The 21,075-nt window shown below is 41.0% G+C and overlaps 1 protein-coding gene across 1 annotated transcript; it reads left to right on the forward strand.

The window, feature by feature from the left end:
• The first annotated feature begins 8,448 nt into the window (after window positions 1-8,448).
• VSX1 (visual system homeobox 1) lies at window positions 8,449-10,932 on the forward strand. Its single transcript, XM_069955222.1, has 5 exons — window positions 8,449-8,830; window positions 9,416-9,494; window positions 9,834-9,957; window positions 10,098-10,278; window positions 10,664-10,932. The coding sequence occupies exons 1-5, from the start codon at window positions 8,449-8,451 to the stop codon at window positions 10,930-10,932; spliced, it is 1,035 nt and encodes a 344-aa protein (XP_069811323.1).
• The last annotated feature ends 10,143 nt before the right edge of the window (window positions 10,933-21,075 follow it).

Consider the following 21,075-nt stretch of genomic DNA (forward strand, 5'->3'; position numbering starts at 1 on the left):
CTGTCAGAGACAGGAACTGTCCAAAGCAGCAGAGGTTTTCTATGGGGATTTGTTCCTCCAGTGGACAGTTTCTGTCTCGGACAGAGGCAGCAGAAAGAACTATGTCAGACTGAAAAGACAACATCAGTTCCTCAAGGGCATACAGCAGCTGATAAGTACTGGAAAGACTGGAGATTTTTAAATAGAAGTAAATTACAAATATATATAACTTTCTGAAACTAGTTGACTAGTAGAAATAAAAAGATTTTCACTGGACAACCCCTTTAAATTTGCTCATCTCTAGTTAAATCATAAAAGATATTTAAAAGCGCATAAAATATATGTTAAATAAATGTCTGTGGCAGATGATACAGTGGCATTCATTATCCTGGGTTAATTTAATGGCTACTCCCCCCATGTATGGAAATAGCATAGTCTGCTACACTGTTCCATAGTTCCTGTAGACATATACCAGCCAGATGGAGGCCAAAAGGATATTCTTTTAATTTATGCCTGACTGATGGACCCTTATGAATATGTTTTTCTTAACATACATACTTAGAAAAGGGGAAAATACAGTAGAAATGCTTTAGCAAGTTTAGCAAGCTGTAAAGTGTGAACTGACCTTAAAGGGGTACTCCTAAGAAAAAATACATTTTTGCAATTAATTGGTGCCAGAAAGTTATACAGATTTGTAAATTACATCTATTTAAAAGAAGCACAAGTCTTTCTTTACTTATCAGCTGCTGTATGTGCTGCATGAAGTGTTGTGTATTTTCCAGTCTGACACAGTGCTCTCTGCTGCCACCTCTGTCCATGTCAGGAACTCTCCAAAGCAATAACAGATCCCCATAGAAAACCTCTTCTGCTTTGGACAGCTCAAAACAGAGATGGTAGCAGGTAGGACAGTGTCAGTGGCAAAAACTGGGACAATGTTCTAAAAAATAAAAGTAAAAGTAAAAAATAAAAGTGAGATTCTGAAGCTTCTGTCCTACATTCTCACCGCATGTGCGTTGGTAGGATGCGGAGACTGGACGTTGGTCTCTTTCTGTATACATTGTGACACAGGTGTTTATTGCACCCGTACCACAGTAGGCACATCAGAATTTTAGCAGGACTGTGCGCAGAGTCCCAACTATTTTTAATGCTTCAGGTGTGAGGGAGATTTTCAGGCCTAGACTCGCTAACATCACATAAGGGTACGTTCACACTGAGATAATCAGGCGGAATTCTGCAACGGAATCCCGCCTGCCTCAGTGTGCCATAGCCTATCTATGGGAGAGCGCGAGCAGTGGAGGAGCGGAGGAGCGCACACCCTCACATTAAGAAGCACTGTCACACTGAGGCAGGCGGGATTCAGCCTGATTTACTCGGTGTGAACATACCCTAAAAGTTAATTTTTCTGCAAAATAAACAGGGCCGGCTCCAGGTTTGTGCGGGCCCTCAGGCGACAGAGCCTCAGCAAGCCTATCATCCTTCCACTATGCACCCATCATCCACTAACACACAAAAACACACATTATTGACACAGACACTGACTGACTGACTGATTGACTGACACACTTAGACACTGACATAGCACTCACAGCTTAGTCTTCTCACCTTTTCCCCTCTCAGGCTGCTCTCCACACTGTAAGGTTGAGGACCTTCAGGTCACTTGATCAGGTCCTTCACCCCTTTTTCTTTCTGTGCAGGTCAAGCTCTGTCTCCTGTGTCTTCTGATGTTCAGCGCTCACCTTGCACTACAGTAAGCAGCCTGAACATTATAATGCCAGGCCCCTTTCCCTCCCTCCCTGAAAATAAAAACTACTGAAGCAGGACACAAAGTTGTTTTGTCATTAGTTTATTATCTATTTAGGAGGATACAGATTAGCTGTAAGGGTGCCTGCACACACTCCAGATACACAGCGGATTTCATGATGTGAATTTACAGCGAAATCCGCTGCGGATCTAGTGCCTGTTCATCCCAATGAGAATACACACAGAGGGATTGACACCCCGCTGTGTGTATGTAAGTTAACCCCCACCCGGAGCATACGTTATCTGCTCCATGCTCTGGCTTGCTTCAGGGGTTCCTGGCGTCTGCTCGTCCCACTCAGCTAATCAGTGCGCTGCCCCACCACAGCCACTGATTGGCTGAGCGGGACATCCAGCTGAGAACCCTGAAGCAAGCCAAAGCGCGGAGCAGGTAACGTATGCTCCGGGTGGGGGTTAACTTACATACACACAGCGGGGTGTCAATCCCGCTGCGAGTATGTATTCTCATTGGGATGAATGGGCACTGGATCCGCAGCGGATTTCGCTGCAAATTCGCAGAGTGAAATCCACTGCGGATCCGGTGTGTGTTAAGGCACCCTAATGGTTGTTTGAGGAATGTTCTGCCATGCTGAATGTGTGGTGAGCCCTCGGATGATGTTGCAGCGGTGGGACGGCCAGTCACTTGCTAGATGAAAGTGTGACGCCACTTCTTGTGGTGGATGGCCGAGATACAGCCGGACCTTAGGGTTTTGTCACGTGACACCAGTGCCAGGTAAGCACACAGGTGTGATGGCACGCCTGCTTTTAAGGTGTAAGGCCGGGTGTACCCCTTTCCACTGTGGTCGGTGTCCTGTCAGGTTGTTGCCGGGTCCCTTGTAGTCACAAGTGACCAGAGCGGTATAATGGCCCTCCCAGTTGGTAGGACCCGCCACCCACAGAAAGGGGAGATGTCCCAAGGTGGTGGTGTATATGCTGTGCAGGTGGTAGTAATACAGATGGGCTTAGATATACACTTGACAAAGTTCCAATAACTACTTGAACATTGAACCACCAGATCTGTATGTTAAGTGCTGAGTAGGAGATGGTAGTGTTGAGAGAGTTGTACTGAGGTAGTGTAGTAGAGAGAAGGGTGTTGTGAGAGTCTCAACCCAAGTAGTAATGTGCTCTGCCGGGATGTTGGAGTATGTAGAAGAATACTTTTAGAAGAAGAAGAATGAGAACACCTGTGCCTGTGTATTAACTTTTCTAGTCTTCACACCGCCTTATGCCAACTAGCATTGGCTGAACCGTACTAATGGGTGACACGAACTCTGGACCTTGTTACCTGGAATGAGCAGAGTGCTGAGGGTTTCCTGCTGAGAGTTGCATTGCGAGATGGAGTTCATAGACTTTTTTTAGTAACTTTGCTCCACCCCGATCAGTTCCTAGCTCTTTGGCTGTTTAGTGGATACTGTCCTGCACTGTCGTACCTCCTAGTCCACGGCGTGGCTTGAGATGATCTGTTCGCTACTCCTCTCCTGAAGAGTTTAACACTGCATCATGCAGGGTAAAAGCACTAAAGGAGAAGTTTGTAAGAGAGCTCTGTCCTGCGTCCTACCCATGCGGGCACTGACTAAGGGTACTATTACACGGAACAATAATCGGCCGAATCAGCCCGATTCGGCCGATTATCGCTCCATGTAATAAATACATCGATCAGCTGATGACAACAATCATCGGCTGATCGCTGATATAGTTTTGGACCTATTTTCGCCGGGCGCCAACCGCGCACCGCTACGTGTAATATCCACGTTCCAGGGCTGCTCCTGCGGTCTTCTCGCCGGGTCCTGCGCGCTCTAGCTTCAGAGTGGCCTGTCAGCTGACCAATCAGCCGGCCAATCAGAGGCCACGGCGGTCCCGGCCTGTGATTGGCTGAGCGGCCTGTCAGCTGAAAGGCCACTCTGAAGTTAGAGCGCGCGGGACCCGTGGAGAAGACCGCAGCAGCAGCCCTGGAGTGTGGATAGGTAATGTATGTAGTTTAAACAAGGGCTGCAAGGACATCGGTAACGATGTCTAAGCAGCCCTTGTTTAACGATTATCGGGCCGTGTAATAAATCCAGTAAATGAGCGACGATCTAGCAGATCGCTGCTCGTTTACAGGTATTATCGGGCCCCCATCGGACCGTGTAATACCACCCTAAGACTTCTCCTCTTCCTGTCTCTCGTGTGACTCACTTCCTATCCTGCGCTGTGGTTGGGTGGAAAGAGTGCAACAGAAGAGCAGAAAGAGAAAAGGTGATAGGACTAGAGATGAGCGAACCTCGAGCATGCTCGAGTCCATCCGAACCCGAATGTTCGGCATTTGATTAGCAGTGGCTGCTGAAGTTGGATAAAGCCCTAAGGCTATGTGGAAAACATGGATATAATCATTGGCTGTATCCATGTTTTCCAGACAAATGGTTCGCTCATCTCTAGATAGGACAGAAGAAAGTATCTGGTACACATAGACACAATAACCCTTTGAGACATTTTAGCTGTGCAGCTTCCACACTTCAATACATAACACAGTGACCTCTAGTGGTCATCTTCAAATACTACTTTGGCTGCAATAGGACCACAAAAGTACAGACTTTTGCAAAGGGTGTGAACAGCAGTAACACCCCTAGTGGGACACCACAAATGCACTTGGGCAGGCAAATCATCACGAGTCACTGTTGGCAGCTCCTTTTGCATTTGCCATCCAATGAAGTCCCAGATGTGCTTGATGCTAAGTCCGGAGACCCTGCGGTAGCTTGTTCAGGCCTCACAGGCTGCTCACAATTTTACAAGCAACATGTGACATGGTGTTGTTGTGTTGAGTAATGGCCATATTACTAATTCACCACAAATCAATGTATACTGACCTATTAGCATACCTGGAATGAAGACTATTGGTGTTGCAGGTGTTGAACAAAAATTGCTAGTGGGGTGCAGCCTGTACCATCTGAAGTCCTGTTTGGATCTCTCTGGTCAGTGGTCTATGACAAAGGATGCCCAGAGAAGATAGAGCTTTTTCATACCAAATCTACTGTCCCTTCTATATACCTTTTGAGGTCTTGTCTAGATTCAAGGTGAATGTAAATAAATTAGAACCCCCCTTTATTACTATCCCACTGAGGGCAGCTATCACATAACTTTACCCTTTGTCTTCCAATTTAGGGAACACTAGATTACATATGTAGGAGTAAATAACAAGACTATAGCATCTTCCTTATAATGGGATTATCCCTTCCTTTTACTTACTTAGCTAGAGACCTTTGGTCATTAGCTTCTTTATCCTGCGCCAATAGGATTCACGCTATTAAAATTGCAACTCTCCCTCACCAGTCATATGTATTTTGGTCTTTACCTGCCTCCGTAGTTCTGTGAGATCTTAAAAAAGTCTAAACAGTTTTTTTTTTAAGTTTTTTAAGTTTTTTTTTTAAATCATATGGGACACTAAAAAAGCTAAGACTGATGGGACCATGATAAGAGAGTTGGTGGACTTTCAGTCCTATAATTCTATAGACATTACACTGCTATGAGTTGTCTATAGGCAGAACACAGCACCTCATGTGTATTCTTAGAATCTGATACATTAGAACCTCTTAGCTTTACTGGATTACTATAACTGACAGATCTGGACTAAAAATTATTCTTACATACTCTCTGATTCTTTGGAGATCTCTCCTCTGCCTCCAGTTTACATTAAAGGAATATTCCAGTGAAAATCTTTTTCTTTTAAATCAACTGGTTGAACAAAGTTATATAGATTTGTAATTTACTTCTTTTTAAAAATCTCAAGTCTTCCCATACTTATCAGCTGCTGTATGTCCTTCAGAAAGTTTTCTTTCCAGTCTGACACAGTGCTCTGTGCTACCACCTCTGTCCCAGACAGGAACTGTCCAGAGCAAGAGAGATTTTCTGTTTCAATATATTTATTAGGTTTTAACAAACTTTTCCAAATAAAAACAGTTGTACAACTTAGAACGCAAGAGAGATTTTCTATGGGGATTTGCTACTACTCTGGACAGTTCCTGTCTCGGACAGAGGAGGCAGCAGAGAGCACTGTGTCAGACTGGAAAGAAAACACCACTTTCTGCAGTACATGCAGCAGCTAATAAGTACTTGAAGACTTAAGATTTTTAAATAGAAGTAAATTACAAATCTATATAACTTTCTGAAACCAGCTGCTTTGAAAGAAAAAGATGTTCGCCGGAGTACCCATTTAAGTTGCAAGTCAACCCTTATTGGGGATATGTTTCTATCAACTTATTTCACACAGCACAGGCTTATCCAATACATTCTCATGGCTGGTGGAATTCATTTAGCAGCCAACTGAAGTAGTTCAAGTAGTTATAGATAGGATAAACCTTATTATGTGTTATGAGAAAATGAGAGTCCTAAAAACACTTATTCTCTAGAGTTCTATTCCAGTGTCTGGCAGCCCTGGATCGAGTATACAGCTTCTGCCAACTTAATTTGCTTCACTTCTTTGGCTGTATCTTCTAGGGCGATGTTAACCCACAATTAAATAAGAGAAAAAAACAACAGTAAAATAGGTATAAAACACGGCTGCTTTCTTATTAAAAAAATGTCAGTCTGTGCACACATAAGAATATATTTTACAAAGTGTGCACAAATAAATACTTTCCCATAACTTTAATGTAGCAAATTATTATGCGGCGGCACTTTATACCTATTTTACTGTCTTTTTTTGTTTGTTTTTTATTGTGCTGTGTGTGAACATAGCCTCAGACCCTTTTGTGTGACACTCACTTTGTTATTTGTATTGTTGCTATACCACAGCATCTTCTTCAGGTATTTATATTGCATTTCAGTTATTAATACCATCCCTCCTAATATTCTCCTGTATGGAGTTTCTAATATCCCTTTTCTCCATGTTTTCTATTCCCTAAGCTTTGTCAATAAAAAAAAAAATGCAACTAAGGGACGACAACTAATAGGTCATCTAAACTCTACAAAGTGTAAGGCCATGACTACACAATGTCCTTTTTTGGCCGTTTGACAGCTCTTCTTTTGGATGGCCGTCATTTTGGGCCCAAAAAAAACACATGTGGTCATGGCCTGAAGATGCACTAGATTTATCAAATGACCTGAACCACAGTGATAAATTTGGTGCTTTTTTTTGTCTAGTGTCAATTTACACTAAGTATTAGACAGTATAAGGCTGAGTTCACACTATGTTTTTGCCATTTGTTTTTTTCATTAGTTTTTGCAAAAAAACTGATGGAAAAACGAATGCATTTGTGTGCATCCGTTTTGATTCACTTTTTCCATTGACTACGTTTTTTTCTTCACACATTTTTGCAAAAAACGGAAAAAAAATGAATGGAAAAGAAGAATGCATTTGTGTGCATCCGTTTTGATCTGTTTTTTCATTGACTTCTATTGTAAAAACTTCCATTGTAAAAAAAAACCAACGGCTTAAAAAGCATCCTTTTTTTAATGTACAGAAAAACATACTTGACCTTATTTTTTGTGTACGTTAAAAAACTGATTCGTTTTGATCCGTTTTTATTTTCTATTTAATGGAAGACAATGGGAAAACTGATCAAAACAGATGCACACAAATGAATACGTTATTCCATCCATTTTTAATCTGTTTTTTTGCAAAAACGTATGTAAAAATTGTAGTGTGAACCCAGCCTTAGACATAAGTGCAAACTTTAAGGATGGATTCACATATAGTTATTTTGAAGTATTTTTTAGCCAAAAACTGACGTGAGAAAAACTATAATAGAAAGATTTGCACTATTTTCTGTGTTTTAGAAGATGCTGGCTGCAGTTTTGGCTCTGCAATACTGGAGGACCAGGTCTAGGAAGACTGAAATGTCAGAGCAAAAGAAATGTTATTAAAGTTCTTGTACTAATGCATGAACATTTGCAGCAGACTATATATATATATATATTTTTTTAATTAATTAATTAATTTATTTATTTTAGATGCGTAAACTTTATTTTATTACTGCTGAGGAGTGTATTGTACATATAAAATATATCATGCAAAAAGATGGTCAGTAAAATAGTTGTATTAGTATAATACCATTACGAGTCTTTATAGAATTTGCAGGGAATACAGAATAAAAAAAAAACACTACTAACAAAAAAGTTGTCTAACATAAGTTTTTCCCTTGCAAGGATTAACCCCAGATATACAGGATCACTGGTCACTTGAATGTCATGAGGTTTAGCCTTGTCCTTCCTCCCTGTTTTCTCCTGGTGTTGGTAATATCAGTACCCCCTGTTGTGGTCTGGTAGTTATGTGTCAGAATCAATCAGAGGGCAATGAAAGGGAGGGGTTTTAACTCACTGTGTTAGGTCGCTATGTGCCATTCACTAATAGACAAAGGGTCTCCTCAACAGATGTAAAGTTAAGTGAAATCTGTCATCCTGCATAGAAAAAAATGACCACGAGGAGGAGGGAGAAGGAAACAGGAGGTTAGAGCCAGGGAATTTATCGGATTGAGAAGGATGGGGGGGGGGGGCTGGGGGTGAATTGGTGCCAATTAATCCTGTGGGATTGAGAGGGAGGTGGAACCCTCTCTAAACACGGCAAGGGGCATGTCCAGGAGCTTATTGGAGCTGGGGAGCAACATAAAAACCCCCTGCCTGGCACTGACCTCTTATATCCTTCAGATCTGCCTGGTAGTAGGAAAAGAGAAAGTAAACTTATCCCATCTTCATACAGTCATGACTGGGCGAGATGACATCTCAGAGGGCAAATCAAAAGTAAAGATCCTGGCCCCGAGTGCAGGAAATGAGAAATCGGGGCGTTTTCATGGACCTGCAATGAGATCCAAAGGCTTTGCCATCACTGACCTGCTTGGTTTAGAAGCGGAGCTACAACCACCATCAGTCTCTCTCCCCAGCTGTGAGGGTCCAGGAGGAGGTCTTGGCGGGGTCTCCTTGGCTAATGGCTCACTGCCCCTTGGGTTGGGGTTTCTGTGTGGTTTTGCCTCTCAACAACCCACCGGGACTACATGTCTTCTCCCAACTCACATCCCATTTCTCCAGCCTAGAGCAGATCATCAGTACCTCCACAGCTCAGACAAGCACAAAGAAAATATCTCAGGTAACTAAACCAAAAATACTAATGTCATACTAAATATATCACAAAAATATGTAATTTGTTGATATTTGATGATATCAACCTTTCTTTTGTGGGAATATTATCGCACAAAAATAATCCTACAGGAACAGTGTTTGCGTTTTTAGGTTTAAGATTTTATTTTATGTCTATTTTGTATGGTCACTTTTAGTGTATCAGCCATGTAGTTACTGCTGGTGTATTATTTCCTTGGGTGACAGCAGCTCGAGAAAGTGATTGCTGTAGAGAATGTGCCCGGGATCAGAGAGCTGTCCAGCTTGTATGACCTCTCTGTGGTGCTGAATGGTTGATCGTAAATACATCACACAACTTTCCCCTTTAGCCTGGACTTAGCGTATGTTACCAGCTAATGCACTGCTATGTCCTTATGTTAAACACTATACACAAACAAGTGCCATCGCAATCCTTAAAATTTTTGGAATTTGCATTGACAGATAACTTTTTAAGACTAGAATGTTTATTTTATTGTGTCCTGTTTGTACTATTATATAATACACGGTGCACAATAGTGACACCCATGTAATAATTCCTCATCTTTTGCGTTTCTAGACGATGACAGTCTTCTAGGAGATAAGAATGATTTGAAGGCGTCCGGCTCACAAACAAAAAGAAAGAAAAGAAGACACAGGTAATTTGGATGTCTTAACATTTTTAGCTAGTTTTTTGTACTATTATAATCAGTAGCTTGTGGGCCCGAAGATCCAGAACTGACTCTATGGCTATGATTATATGTAGTGATACTGCCAATGTGTACAGGCCACTACCTGTAATATTAAGAAGCAAATGGTTGTAGCCTTCGACTCTACATATTGCTACTAAATTCCGACCCATAAGTCATGATAAGCCTCATAGTCAACATTTTTTCGGCAATTTCTACTTTTGTTAACACCAGAGGGGTACTGGACTGGGGGTTATGTATTTTGACAATTGATGGCAATGGTCCATAATCATATGCCTGTTTCTGCAGGACTGTATTTACTGCTCATCAGCTGGAGGAATTAGAGAAAGCCTTCAATGAAGCTCATTATCCTGATGTCTATGCCAGGGAAATGTTGGCTCTCAAGACAGAGCTGCCTGAGGACAGAATACAGGTAACACATAAGAATTATTTATGGAGTGCTCCAACTACAACAACCCAAATAGAAGGCTTTGAGTGTGAAGTAACAAGTGTCTATTCTGACCACCACGTTTAGTAAAATTATAATTTTTTTTTTTGTTATTGTGTTTAAAGGTCTGGTTCCAGAACAGGAGGGCCAAGTGGAGAAAGCGTGAGAAGTGCTGGGGTAGGAGCAGTGTTATGGCAGAATATGGGCTCTATGGTGCCATGGTGAGGCACTCCATCCCACTACCCGAGTCCATCATCAACTCAGCGAAAAACGGGCTTGTTGGCTCCTGTGCTCCTTGGCTATTGGGTGAGGAAGCTTTCTTTGTGGTTGGTACCCTAAATTTATAAACCATATTACATATAGCTTGTTCCATTACCAACATACAAGTCGTAGGAAAAAAATTTACAAGGATATTTACTACATTTCCATCTTTATAAATGTCTACTTAATGTACCCGGATTTTACTTATTTTGCAGCTAATAGCATATATATGCTATTTTTTTTTTAATAATATTTATAAATATTTTAATATTTTAAGATTTTTCCATGTTTTTCTAAACTTGTTTACAAATCATTCAAAAACATACAATTAAATATAAAAGATAGGTTGGTATTTGGCCACTTTTATATCAGTGTAATGTTTATGAACTAAAATTTATATATATATATATTTTTTTTTTTTACTTTTTAGGCATGCACAAAAAGTCTGTAGACATCACCAGAAAGCCAGATATGGATGAACAAACAATAGAGCATCACAGGGGGGAACATCATATTGAAAACCTATTAAGCAGGCCGTCAGAATCCCACAGAAACATGCAAGACAGAGGCAACAGTATGGACACTTCAGAAGACAGAGCCATTGACCTCTCCAGCACAGCAAAACAAGAGACACCATGCAATATAAGGCATGGATCCAACAGAGACAGTCAAAATGACACTACAGACAGTGAGCACTGAGCCGACACATAAGAGGCAGGTAGATGGTAGGGCCAAATACAATCACAGACATTACTTATTGCACATGTATTTCAATCAACAAATTTCTAAAAACTTTATTGCCATTTTATATTGAGGTTATTTCCTCATCAGAGCATAACCTAATTGTGTATTTGTATAAATTATTTGAAAATTTTCTTAGTTTTTTTTATGTATACAAGAATAGTTAATAGGTTATTTGAAATTCTCTTGTACAAACCAATATATATTTTTTTTTTGTAAGTAGTTATCATGGCGACTTCAATGGATGCTAACTATGGTCAAACCAACAGTCCAATAACATCTTTAAAAATCAATGTAATTTCAATAAAAATTATAATATTAGGCAGTTAAAATAAAAAAAGTTATTCCATAAAATGTTTTTAAATACAATATTGATCAATTTTTAAAAAAAATATTTTATTTATGATCCATATGTCAGAAGGTATTGTAAATATGTCATAATAATTCACACATGTACATCTCTGCATCAGCCAAGCATGTAGCGTAAAATTTATATATAAAATATATAAAAAGAAACATTTAACACAGATTGTATTTTTACAATGTATACCTACATTTACATAAAATTCTTTTTTTTCTATACCTTTTCTAAAAAATAAAAAAAATTGGTAAAATGTTTGGTTCTATATATTTGCAATAGAAATAACATTTGTGAATATGAAAAGAATGGAAAATATTTTTCTCATTTTTTAAAAACAATTTCAATTTGAAACAAGATCAGTAAGAATTTTTTTTTGAAATTTTGTTGATTTTTTTATTTAGCTATTTTTAAAAGTCCGTATTCTTCTTGTTCACAAGGATCAGAGGTCGATTTATCTATCACTGGATGCATTTACATATGTTAAGCATTTAGATGTGAGGGCCTAACATTTCAATGATGGAAATCTAGGAATTTAACAGCCTTATACAGACTCATTGTACATTTTGTATATAATGATACACTTTTATAACCTCAGATAGATATATGAACGTTTTTCCTTACTTATCTATGCATAGAACATGAGAAAGGGTGCAGAGATTCTGAATAGAAGACATTCGCTTCTAACAAGTAAATACGCTATATTTTGTGAAAAAGAGAATAGTAAATGTTTTGTAATTATTTGAATTGTCTGTAAATCTGTGTTCTAAAGTCCGGCTTGTGTCACGGCCATTTTATATTTATGTATTGAAGCACTTTGGTAGCCGGGGGGGGGGGGGGGGGGGTGTTAAATTTGTTTGTTATATTTTATCATATATTTATTATATACAAACCAATAAAGCTGTCTGTATCTTTTACTTGCAGAAATCTATTGTCTGATGGACATCTGTGCAAAAGGGGGGGGGGGAATTGTGATTGTGAGCTTATATACATAAAATGGGGGCTGAGCCGTAGACAGACTGACCACACAACAATGTTTAGATCAACTATGGAAAAAGGCATAAAAAGTAAATAAATAAATAAATAAAAGAAGAAATAGTTTAATTAAGAGGTGGATTGAAGCCATGCTCTAATACTATAGGTAACCTGGCATCCATTCTCCAGTGCTACAGATGGACTATCATATCCCTCTTTGGGCCATTGCTCCTCATAGTCCATCTATAGGGGCCTATAGTCCTTTGCTAGTGTATGGAACATAAAGAATTGGAAACATTCGCTGACACTGGTATTTAGTACTAAGGAAAGGTGCTAATAATCATAAATTGGTGTGAATGATGTCAACTTCAGCTGGAGATGTTTTTTTTTTTGCTGATTTAAAGTGCGTTCACACGTACAGGATCTGCAGCAGATTTGATGGCGCAGATTTGACTTGCTTTCAATCTGCAACTTCAAATTTGCTGCAGATCCTGTACGTGTGAACGCACCCTTAAAGGGATTTTCCCACAATAACCATTTCACACTCATCCATCAGATAGGTGTTTAAGTTTTTGGGGGCCTCACAGCTGGTTCCGGTATGTTGACCAGAAGGGTTGTCTCTAACTCCCCATTTTTCCTGAACAACACACTTGTATAGAGTGGGATCAAACATGCTTGCTGCACACCTATGCAATGTCTGTAGATGAAATGAAAGTCTGTAAACCCTAACCATGGCGGATACAATATAGTATTAGAATATTCTGTTCAGCCAATGGCCACTACTTCAGTAAGGCTACATTCACACATTCAGTAAGATTGTCAGTAATCGCAGATCTGTAATTACGGACAAATTTAGGGCCTATTAATTTCAATTGGGCTGTTCCCAATGTCCGTAGTTTTATGGATTCTTAATCTGCAAAAATTTCTGCCACAAAAATTATTGACAAGCTTTAGTATGGACCATAATTGCGGCATAGATTGTTCCATATAAATCTATGGCAGCGTCTGTAATTTTTGTGAATCCGTAATTTCTACGGAAGAAATGCTTGTAACATCTGAAAATCAGATAATAATCAGTAATAATTTTAAACCATTGCCACTTATTCAACTATCACCTTCCCTTTTTGTGCCGATTCGCAAAAAGTACGGATTACGGATGCAATATGGACAGATTTTTGGTGGATTGCAAACGAAGACTGCGGATGATTGCTGACATCATAAACGCTCCTGAAAAACTACTGAACATATGAATGTAGCTTTAGGCAATAGATTTATTGTCATATAAAATTGTATACCATGATATTTAATGATCATATTTTTCTCAATTATTTGCTCAACATGGAATGTTCTGCTGATAACAGATAACAACTGGGGAAAAAAAGATGTTTTTAAATCAACTGGTTCTAGAAAATTATAGATTTGTAAATTACAGTTCCTGTCAAAGACAGAGGTGGCAGCAGAGAGCACTGTGTCAGACTGCAAAGAATACACCACTTCCTGCAGCACATACAGCAGATTATACTGGAAGACTTTTTTTGTTTTTGTTATTGTTTTAAATAGAAGTAATTTACAATCCTTTGTAACTTTCTGACACTGGTTGAAAAAACAAACAAACATTTTTTTCCCCTCTGGAATAGCACTTAAATAGTCTAATGGGCCAGTTAGATTAGTCAATGACTTACTTTATATTAAAGTTGTCACTTTGAGCTAAGCTTGAGCTAGTGTATAAATGAGCATTTATAAATATATATAGGGGGAATTTATTATTGTTTTATGTAGACTTTGGTGTAAAATTGTATACAGGTTTTGAGCAATTGTTTATATGAGAGTTGCGAGCAATGTGCAAAAATTAAGTGTTGTTCTCAAATTTGTTACCGTTTACACAAGTTTTAAACTATTAAATTTAAATCATTGAGAAATTATAACCATAGTTTATAGATTCTATTATTATTCTATTATTATTATATGTCATCAGGATCTGTTATGTGTCGTTTGGTAGGTTCCACGTTGATGGCCGTTGGCCCTAATCTCATGGATGATGTATGCGGATCAAATCAAGTGACCCAGTAAAGCTACCCGTGCTCCAGCTAAACAATTGGTTTATATATATCCAACTTGGATATTTATAAGAAAATGAATTTACACATAAAATAAGAAGATAAAAATATTAACATCTCCGCTTCATGATGAGGTTGTCGGCTCTAGACAAGGCTTTCTATAATTGCCGCAGGTCCTACTTTTGACACCCCCCAGAATCAGTCAGAACCTGAGAGGTAACCTGGCAGCAAATGGTCAGCTCCCTGTAGGGATGTGCACAACTGCAAAAGTCCTACAAAGTCCCATGATTAGTTATTCCCTATGTAAATTCCCTATGTAAATATATCTTACTATTATTTATTTTTGAAGCTCCCTATATTTCAGAGTGCTGTATGTATATTAACCCCCCCCCCCCTGCCAGACTGTTAATTAACGTTGCTGCAGACAGGAGCTGCGCCCGTGTCATCCGCGGTGGGTCCCGGCTATCAGTGATAGCCGGGGACCCGCCGCAACTCTCAGCATCGGAGCTGCGCTATGGTGCTGAGAGTTAACCCAATAGATACTGCGGTCAGCAAGATAGCAGCATCTATAGGGCTCCAGATAGAGAATTCTCCCTCCACAGAGGGAGAATTCATTCTCCGGTGTCCATCGGGGCTCTGCGAAGTGATCGCAGAGCCCCGATGGTAGCCATGGAAACCGGAAGCCTCAGGCTTCCGGTTTCCTGGCTGCGGAAGCCAGGATAGTAACAGCGGCAGGACACAGAGAAGAGGGGGCAGAGATACGGACATCAGCTTATGGGATCATTATGATCCCATAAGCTGATGTCTAAAAACGACCTGGGCATTGAGGCATCAATGACCCCAGGTCGTGAAAGTGTTAAAGTGAATCTGTACCGCCAGACAGCCCTCCAAACCGCTGGAAATGTTATGTTGTCTTTATCAAGGCATGTCCAGTCCCAAGGTCTGCCTGTCTCTCCCAGCCTTTATGTTTCTTTTTCATTGTGCCCCTGGGCTGAATCTCCAGCATGCAGAAGATGAAGATCCAGCCCAGGGGTGTGCTCAAAAAGAAGAAAGGTGGGGAGAAAGGCGCTGGTCTAGGTCCCGCCTCATTGACACTATTGCACCAGAAAACAAGTTATTAGCCTGAATACTGGGCCCAGGATACAGGCAGACCCCAGGACTGGGCATGCCTTGATGAAGACGACAAAAAAGTGACGGCGGTTTGGGGGTACAGATTCGCTTTAAAGGGGTAGTTCAACAAACAAACAAAATCTTTCAAATCAACTGATGTCAGAAAGTGCCAAAGATTATTCACTACAGAAAGTGATGTATTCTTTCCAGTCTGGAAGGCAGGAGAGGTTTTCTATGGGGATTTGCTACTGCTCTGGACAGTTCCTGACATGGACAGAGAGGGCAGCAGAGAGCACTGTGTCATACTAGAAAGTATACATTACTTCCTGCAGGACATACAGCAGCTGATGAGTAATGGAAGACTTGAAATTTTATATTAGAAGTAAATTACAAATCTCTGGCACTTTCTGGCACCAGTTGATTTGAAAGAATTTTTTATTTTTGCTGAACTACCCCTTTAACCCCTTAACGACATCGGGCGTAAATTTACTCTGAACCGCGCCGGTCCCGGGTGCCGCGTGTAGCCCGGGACCGCAGGTATTAGCGGGCACGGTCCGATCGCCGTGCCCGCTAATACAGTAATCGGATGCAGCTGTCAAAGTTGACAGCTGCATCCGATTACCGGACGCAGCGTCATCCCTGGTGTCTAGTGGGGAGATCGCTCCTCCGGGACCGCTCCAAGATGGGGACCGCTCCAAGATGGCGCCGTCCCCGGCTCGGCACTCGTTTACTTCCGGCTGCAGCAGCCGGAAGTAAACGAGTGCCTATCTCATGGATCTCTGCAGCATATCTATGCTGCAGAGATCTCAATGAGAGATCAAAGCACTTATACTAGAAGTCCCCCAGGGGGAATAACCCTAACCCCAGGGGGGCTTCTAGTATAAGTGTAAAAGTAAAAAAAAAAATGTCATTATTAGTAAAAATCCCCCTCCCCTAATAAAAGTCTGAATCACCCCCCTTTTCCCAGGTTATAAATAAAAGTAAATAAATAAATAAATAAACATGTTTGCTATCGCCGCATGCGTAATCGCCCAAACTATTATTTAATCACATTCCTGATCTCGCACGGTAAATGGCGTCAGCGCAAAAAAATCCCAAAGTGCAAAATTGCGCATTTTTGGTCGCATCAAATCCAGAAAAATTGTAATAAAAAGCGATCAAAAAGTCGTATATGCGCAATCATGGTACCGATAGAAAGAACATGTCATGGCGCAAAAAAATGATACCTGACACAGCCCCATAGACCAAAGGATAAAAGCGCTATAAGCCTGGGAATGGAGCGGTTTTAAGTGTTGTATATTTGTTGACAATGGTTTAAATTTTTTACAGGCCATCCGATACAATATAAGTTATTCATGTTACATATCGTTTTAATCGTAACGACTTGAGGAACATATATAACAAGTCAGTTTTACCCCAGGGCGAATGGCGTAAAAACACATTTCCCCCAAATAAACAAAATGCGTTTTTTTTTTCAATTTCACCACACTTTGAATTTTTTTCTGGTTTCGCAGTGTACTTTATGCAAAAATTCAGCCTGTCATTGCAAAGTACAATTAGTGACGCAAAAAATAAGGGCTCATGTGGGTTTCTAGGTGGAAAAATGCAAGTGCTATGACCTTTTATGCACAAGGAGGAAAAACCGAAAACGCAAAAATCGAAATTTGCTCTGTCCTTAAAGGGTTAAGGTGCAAACATACAGAATGTAACATAGTATCAAGAACCAAGAATAAAGTAAAAGGCAGACTAGAACATAGGGAGCGAGGAACCTATCCTCATATCCTTGATACTGTTGCTACATACCTAGTATGGTGTCCCCTTTGGTCTTTTGATTCCCTTCTCATAACATCATGTTTAGTGCTGGTAAATTCCCAGTTTAGCCCCACTGCCCACGTTCAGGTGTGACTCAATGTACAGTTATGGCACAACCCTAACATGGTACAGTTTCTGAATTAGGTGTCTAAACCAGGTAGTACTAGTGGTAACTGTATGACAAATCACGTGCCATCTGCTCATGCAGAATTATCACTGGCAGGATCTCTATGCCAGGACCCTTATAGCACAGCTTCTGTGTTACACAGCTGTCTATGGGCACCACAACCTTAGCTCAGAGGCAAACTCAGGACAGGGGGTACTGTATACTAGAAAGTTTCCTCCCCTCCCCGATTCCCGCCTGTCTAGTAGCATTGCATATTAGTATAAAGCCCCTTTAAGTTTATCTATGCGATTATTAGAAAAGTTCCATGAAAACCAGCCACACAGTGCCCTGTTATCCGGGGGAAAGCAATGTGTAATTAGACTGACAGTACAATACAGGAGCCCTGAAACCTTTCCAGCAGAATCCGCCGGCCAACTTGTAAATGAATAAAGGACAAAAGATTTATTAATTGAAATCTGGGTAATTCCCATTTGGAATAGATCCCAAAACAGCTCCAAGCATGACCTGCATGTTAATAAGCTGACCCATCTGCTTTTAGCCTTCTTCACTTACATAGGACACAAACAGCCGTAATTTATGGCCACTAATTGTGTTTACATAGGGCTGCTGACGCTACAGTTGTTCTCCATATATTACCTATTAGAGGGCTGAGTCATTCACGAGTAATTTCATGGTAACGTAATGGTGTACACTATGAATGCTGTAATAAATGTACATTTTGTTTATTCCCCCCCCCCCTTATACAGGGTGTCAATTTGGTAAGGAAAATGTATGAAGCTTGATATTTTGGTGAACCATATATTAGGGAAGCACAAAATTGACATTGGTGACAGTGCTTGTTCATAGAGGAAAAACCGACACTAAAAATACCACCTCAATCCAACGGTGTAAATTTTGGTGCTGATTTTGATGTGGATTTTGAGTTCAGATTTTATTAAAGTTGCTATTGATTTTAATGGGATCACTAAAGCAGAACCGTGTGGGTCAGGGATAGAGGTTTTTCCACATATACATTGAGATAGCTTTTAAGAGTTCAGAATTTCTGCATCAAAATCCATGCATTATTTTACCCATGTGAATGAGTCCTTACTGCAGCTTAGGCCCTGCTCACACTATCATCAGAGGCTTTGTTTGGAACCCTCAGGTTCAACCCTACTGTGTTAGGGGCCTATTACACAGGAGCGATAATCGGCCCCATTCGGGGTTCAGACCTAAAATCATCGTTTGCCACCAGCGCATCGCTACAGTTGAATAGCGGTGTGCGGCGGCGACTGATGATTTCAGCAGAACCATACATTACCTGTCCGGGCCGCAGGTCTTCTTCTCTCGGTCCCGCGCAGCAGCATGGCTTCAGAGCGGGGCTGTCTGAACTGACAGACCACTAAGTCAATCACTGGCCGGGACCGCCGCGGACAGTGATTGGCAGAGCAGTCTGTCAGTTCAGACAGCCCCGCTCTGAAGCTGCTGTGGCTCGCGAGACCGGGAGAAGAAGACCTGCGCCCGGACAGGTAATGTATGAAGTAAGGGCTGCAAGGACATCGGTAACAATGTTCCTGCAGCCCTTGTTTCACAATCATCAGGGCCGTGGAATAGGCCCAGTAAACGAGCGCCGATCTAACAGAACGGTACTCGTTTACGACGTTGATCGGGTCCTGCTCGTCCGATGGAATAGGACCCTTACTTCTAGTCTGAATGGTAGATACTGCAAAGAATCCCAGGATAAGAGAAAAGTATTAGATTGCAAGGGTCCCCACCGATCTGTGCCCCCCGCCAATCTCTGTATCGGGACCCACCAGCTCTGTTATGAATAGACCCACAGGTATGGGGCGTAACCTAAGACTCTATACATTCCTATGGAGCGATGGAAAGAGCCGAGTGCACTGAAAGAGTACCGGTTGGCTCCATAGGAATGAATAGAGCCGTGAGTGACAGGCCGTACAGAGCCGGCAGGGCCCGATACAGCGATCAGTGGGGGGTACAGAGGTAGGACCCCCCCCCCCCCCCCCCCCCGCAATCTCCTACATTTCCCCTATGCTCAGGCTAGAGGAAAAGTAAATTTTTCCTTGAATACCTCTTTAAGTTAATAAGGTTAGGCACTCTAAATAAATCTGCCATTCCATCCACCTTTTATGATAAGGCAGAAAAATGGAAAGCTTGATGGTGGTGGTGGGGGGGTCATTACAGCCTTACAGCTGTTGTAACTTTATCAAATCAGCAGCTCAGTCAGGATGAAGAAAAGATGAAGGGTGAAGAAGTCTGCAAAGTCTCACCACGGCCTCTCTCCAATATTGGGACTTGGGGGATTTGCAGGAGACGTTTCTGTAACTATATGGGTTTGTGTCATGTAAATGGATGTGAGTATAATGTGTATAATTATGCGTGCAATGTGAATAGATGAGTGTGTAATGTGTGTGAATATGTGGGGAATGTATATAAATAGTTGTGTAATGTGTAGGAATATGTGAAGGAACTCTTAGTTTTGTTTGGAATCTGATTGACATTTCTATGTGCACACAGTTTAGGCATTGTATGGTTTTATGCAGCATTGATAAAGCAATAGTTTGTGAGTGCGGCAGGGGAAGGGTGGCAGGACAAGCTGTAAATAGAGAAAGAGGAGGGGAAATTTATCAATCTGGTGTAAAAGTAGAATTGTCCCAGTTGCCCCTAGCAACCAATCAGATTCCAACTTTCATTTTCCAATGAATCAGTGAAGAAGGAAAAGTGGAATCTGATTGGTTGCTAGGGGCAACTGGGACAATTCTACTTTACACCAGTTTGATAAATCTCCCCCAGGGTTTTCAGGGAAAAAGAGCAGCTCAGTACCATGAAAACACTTAATCTGGCCTTATTTATAGGGGTTAAATTGCTCCATTCCCAGTCTTATAGCACTTTAATCCTTTGGTTTATGGGGCTGTGTGAGAATTCATTTTATGCTCCATGATCTGGATCTGTACTTTCTATCGGAAAGCGTATATGCGACTTTTTGATCCCTTTTTATGGCAATTTTTCTGGATATGATGCAACCAAAAATGCACAATTTTGCACTTTGGTGGTTTTTGTGCTTACACTGTTTACCGTGTGGATAATTTAATAGTTCGGGCAATTACGCATGCAGCAATACAAAATATGTTTACTTATTATTTTATTTTTATTAATAATGGGAAAAGGGGTTTGACTCAGACTTTAATTAGGGGAGTTTTTTTTTTAAATTAATAAAAACACTTTTTTTTATTAGGGGACTTCTAATATATTCACACTGATCTCTCATCGGTGCTCTATTGGTCTGGTCTGCTGCAGACAAGATCAATTGAATACCGAGCCGGGATCAGCATCATTCCAACGCTGAGTCCCGGGCCAGTAAGCAGAAGGGATCCCCCTACGCGATCGCATTGTGTTCCATCCACTAGACCCCAGGGAATGGCCCATAGAGGACTTTTAAATGCAGCTGTCATGTTTGACAGCTACATTTAATGGCAATTGGTTGCGCCCGCTAATAGCTGCAGTCCCGGTCTACAGATAGCAGTCAGGATTGCGGCAGTTCAGAGCGGGGTCATAGCGCTGCCCCCCTCTGAACTCCCTTAGCGGCAAGATGGCGTAAGTATACGTCATCCGTCATTAAGGGGTTAAAGGGGTACTCCGGAAAAAAATGTTTTTAAATGAAC

This window comes from Dendropsophus ebraccatus, chromosome 15 (genome assembly GCF_027789765.1).
Source record: "Dendropsophus ebraccatus isolate aDenEbr1 chromosome 15, aDenEbr1.pat, whole genome shotgun sequence".
NCBI classification, from domain to species: domain Eukaryota; kingdom Metazoa; phylum Chordata; class Amphibia; order Anura; family Hylidae; genus Dendropsophus; species Dendropsophus ebraccatus.

Coding starts and splice junctions, on each gene's coding strand:
- VSX1 (XM_069955222.1), top strand. CDS start 8,449: ATGACTGGGCGAGATGACATCTCAGAGGGCAAATCAAAAGTAAAGATC. Junction 8,831..9,415: donor GCACAAAGAAAATATCTCAG/GTAACTAAACCA, acceptor TTGCGTTTCTAG/ACGATGACAGTCTTCTAGGA. Junction 9,958..10,097: donor TGCCTGAGGACAGAATACAG/GTAACACATAAG, acceptor TTGTGTTTAAAG/GTCTGGTTCCAGAACAGGAG.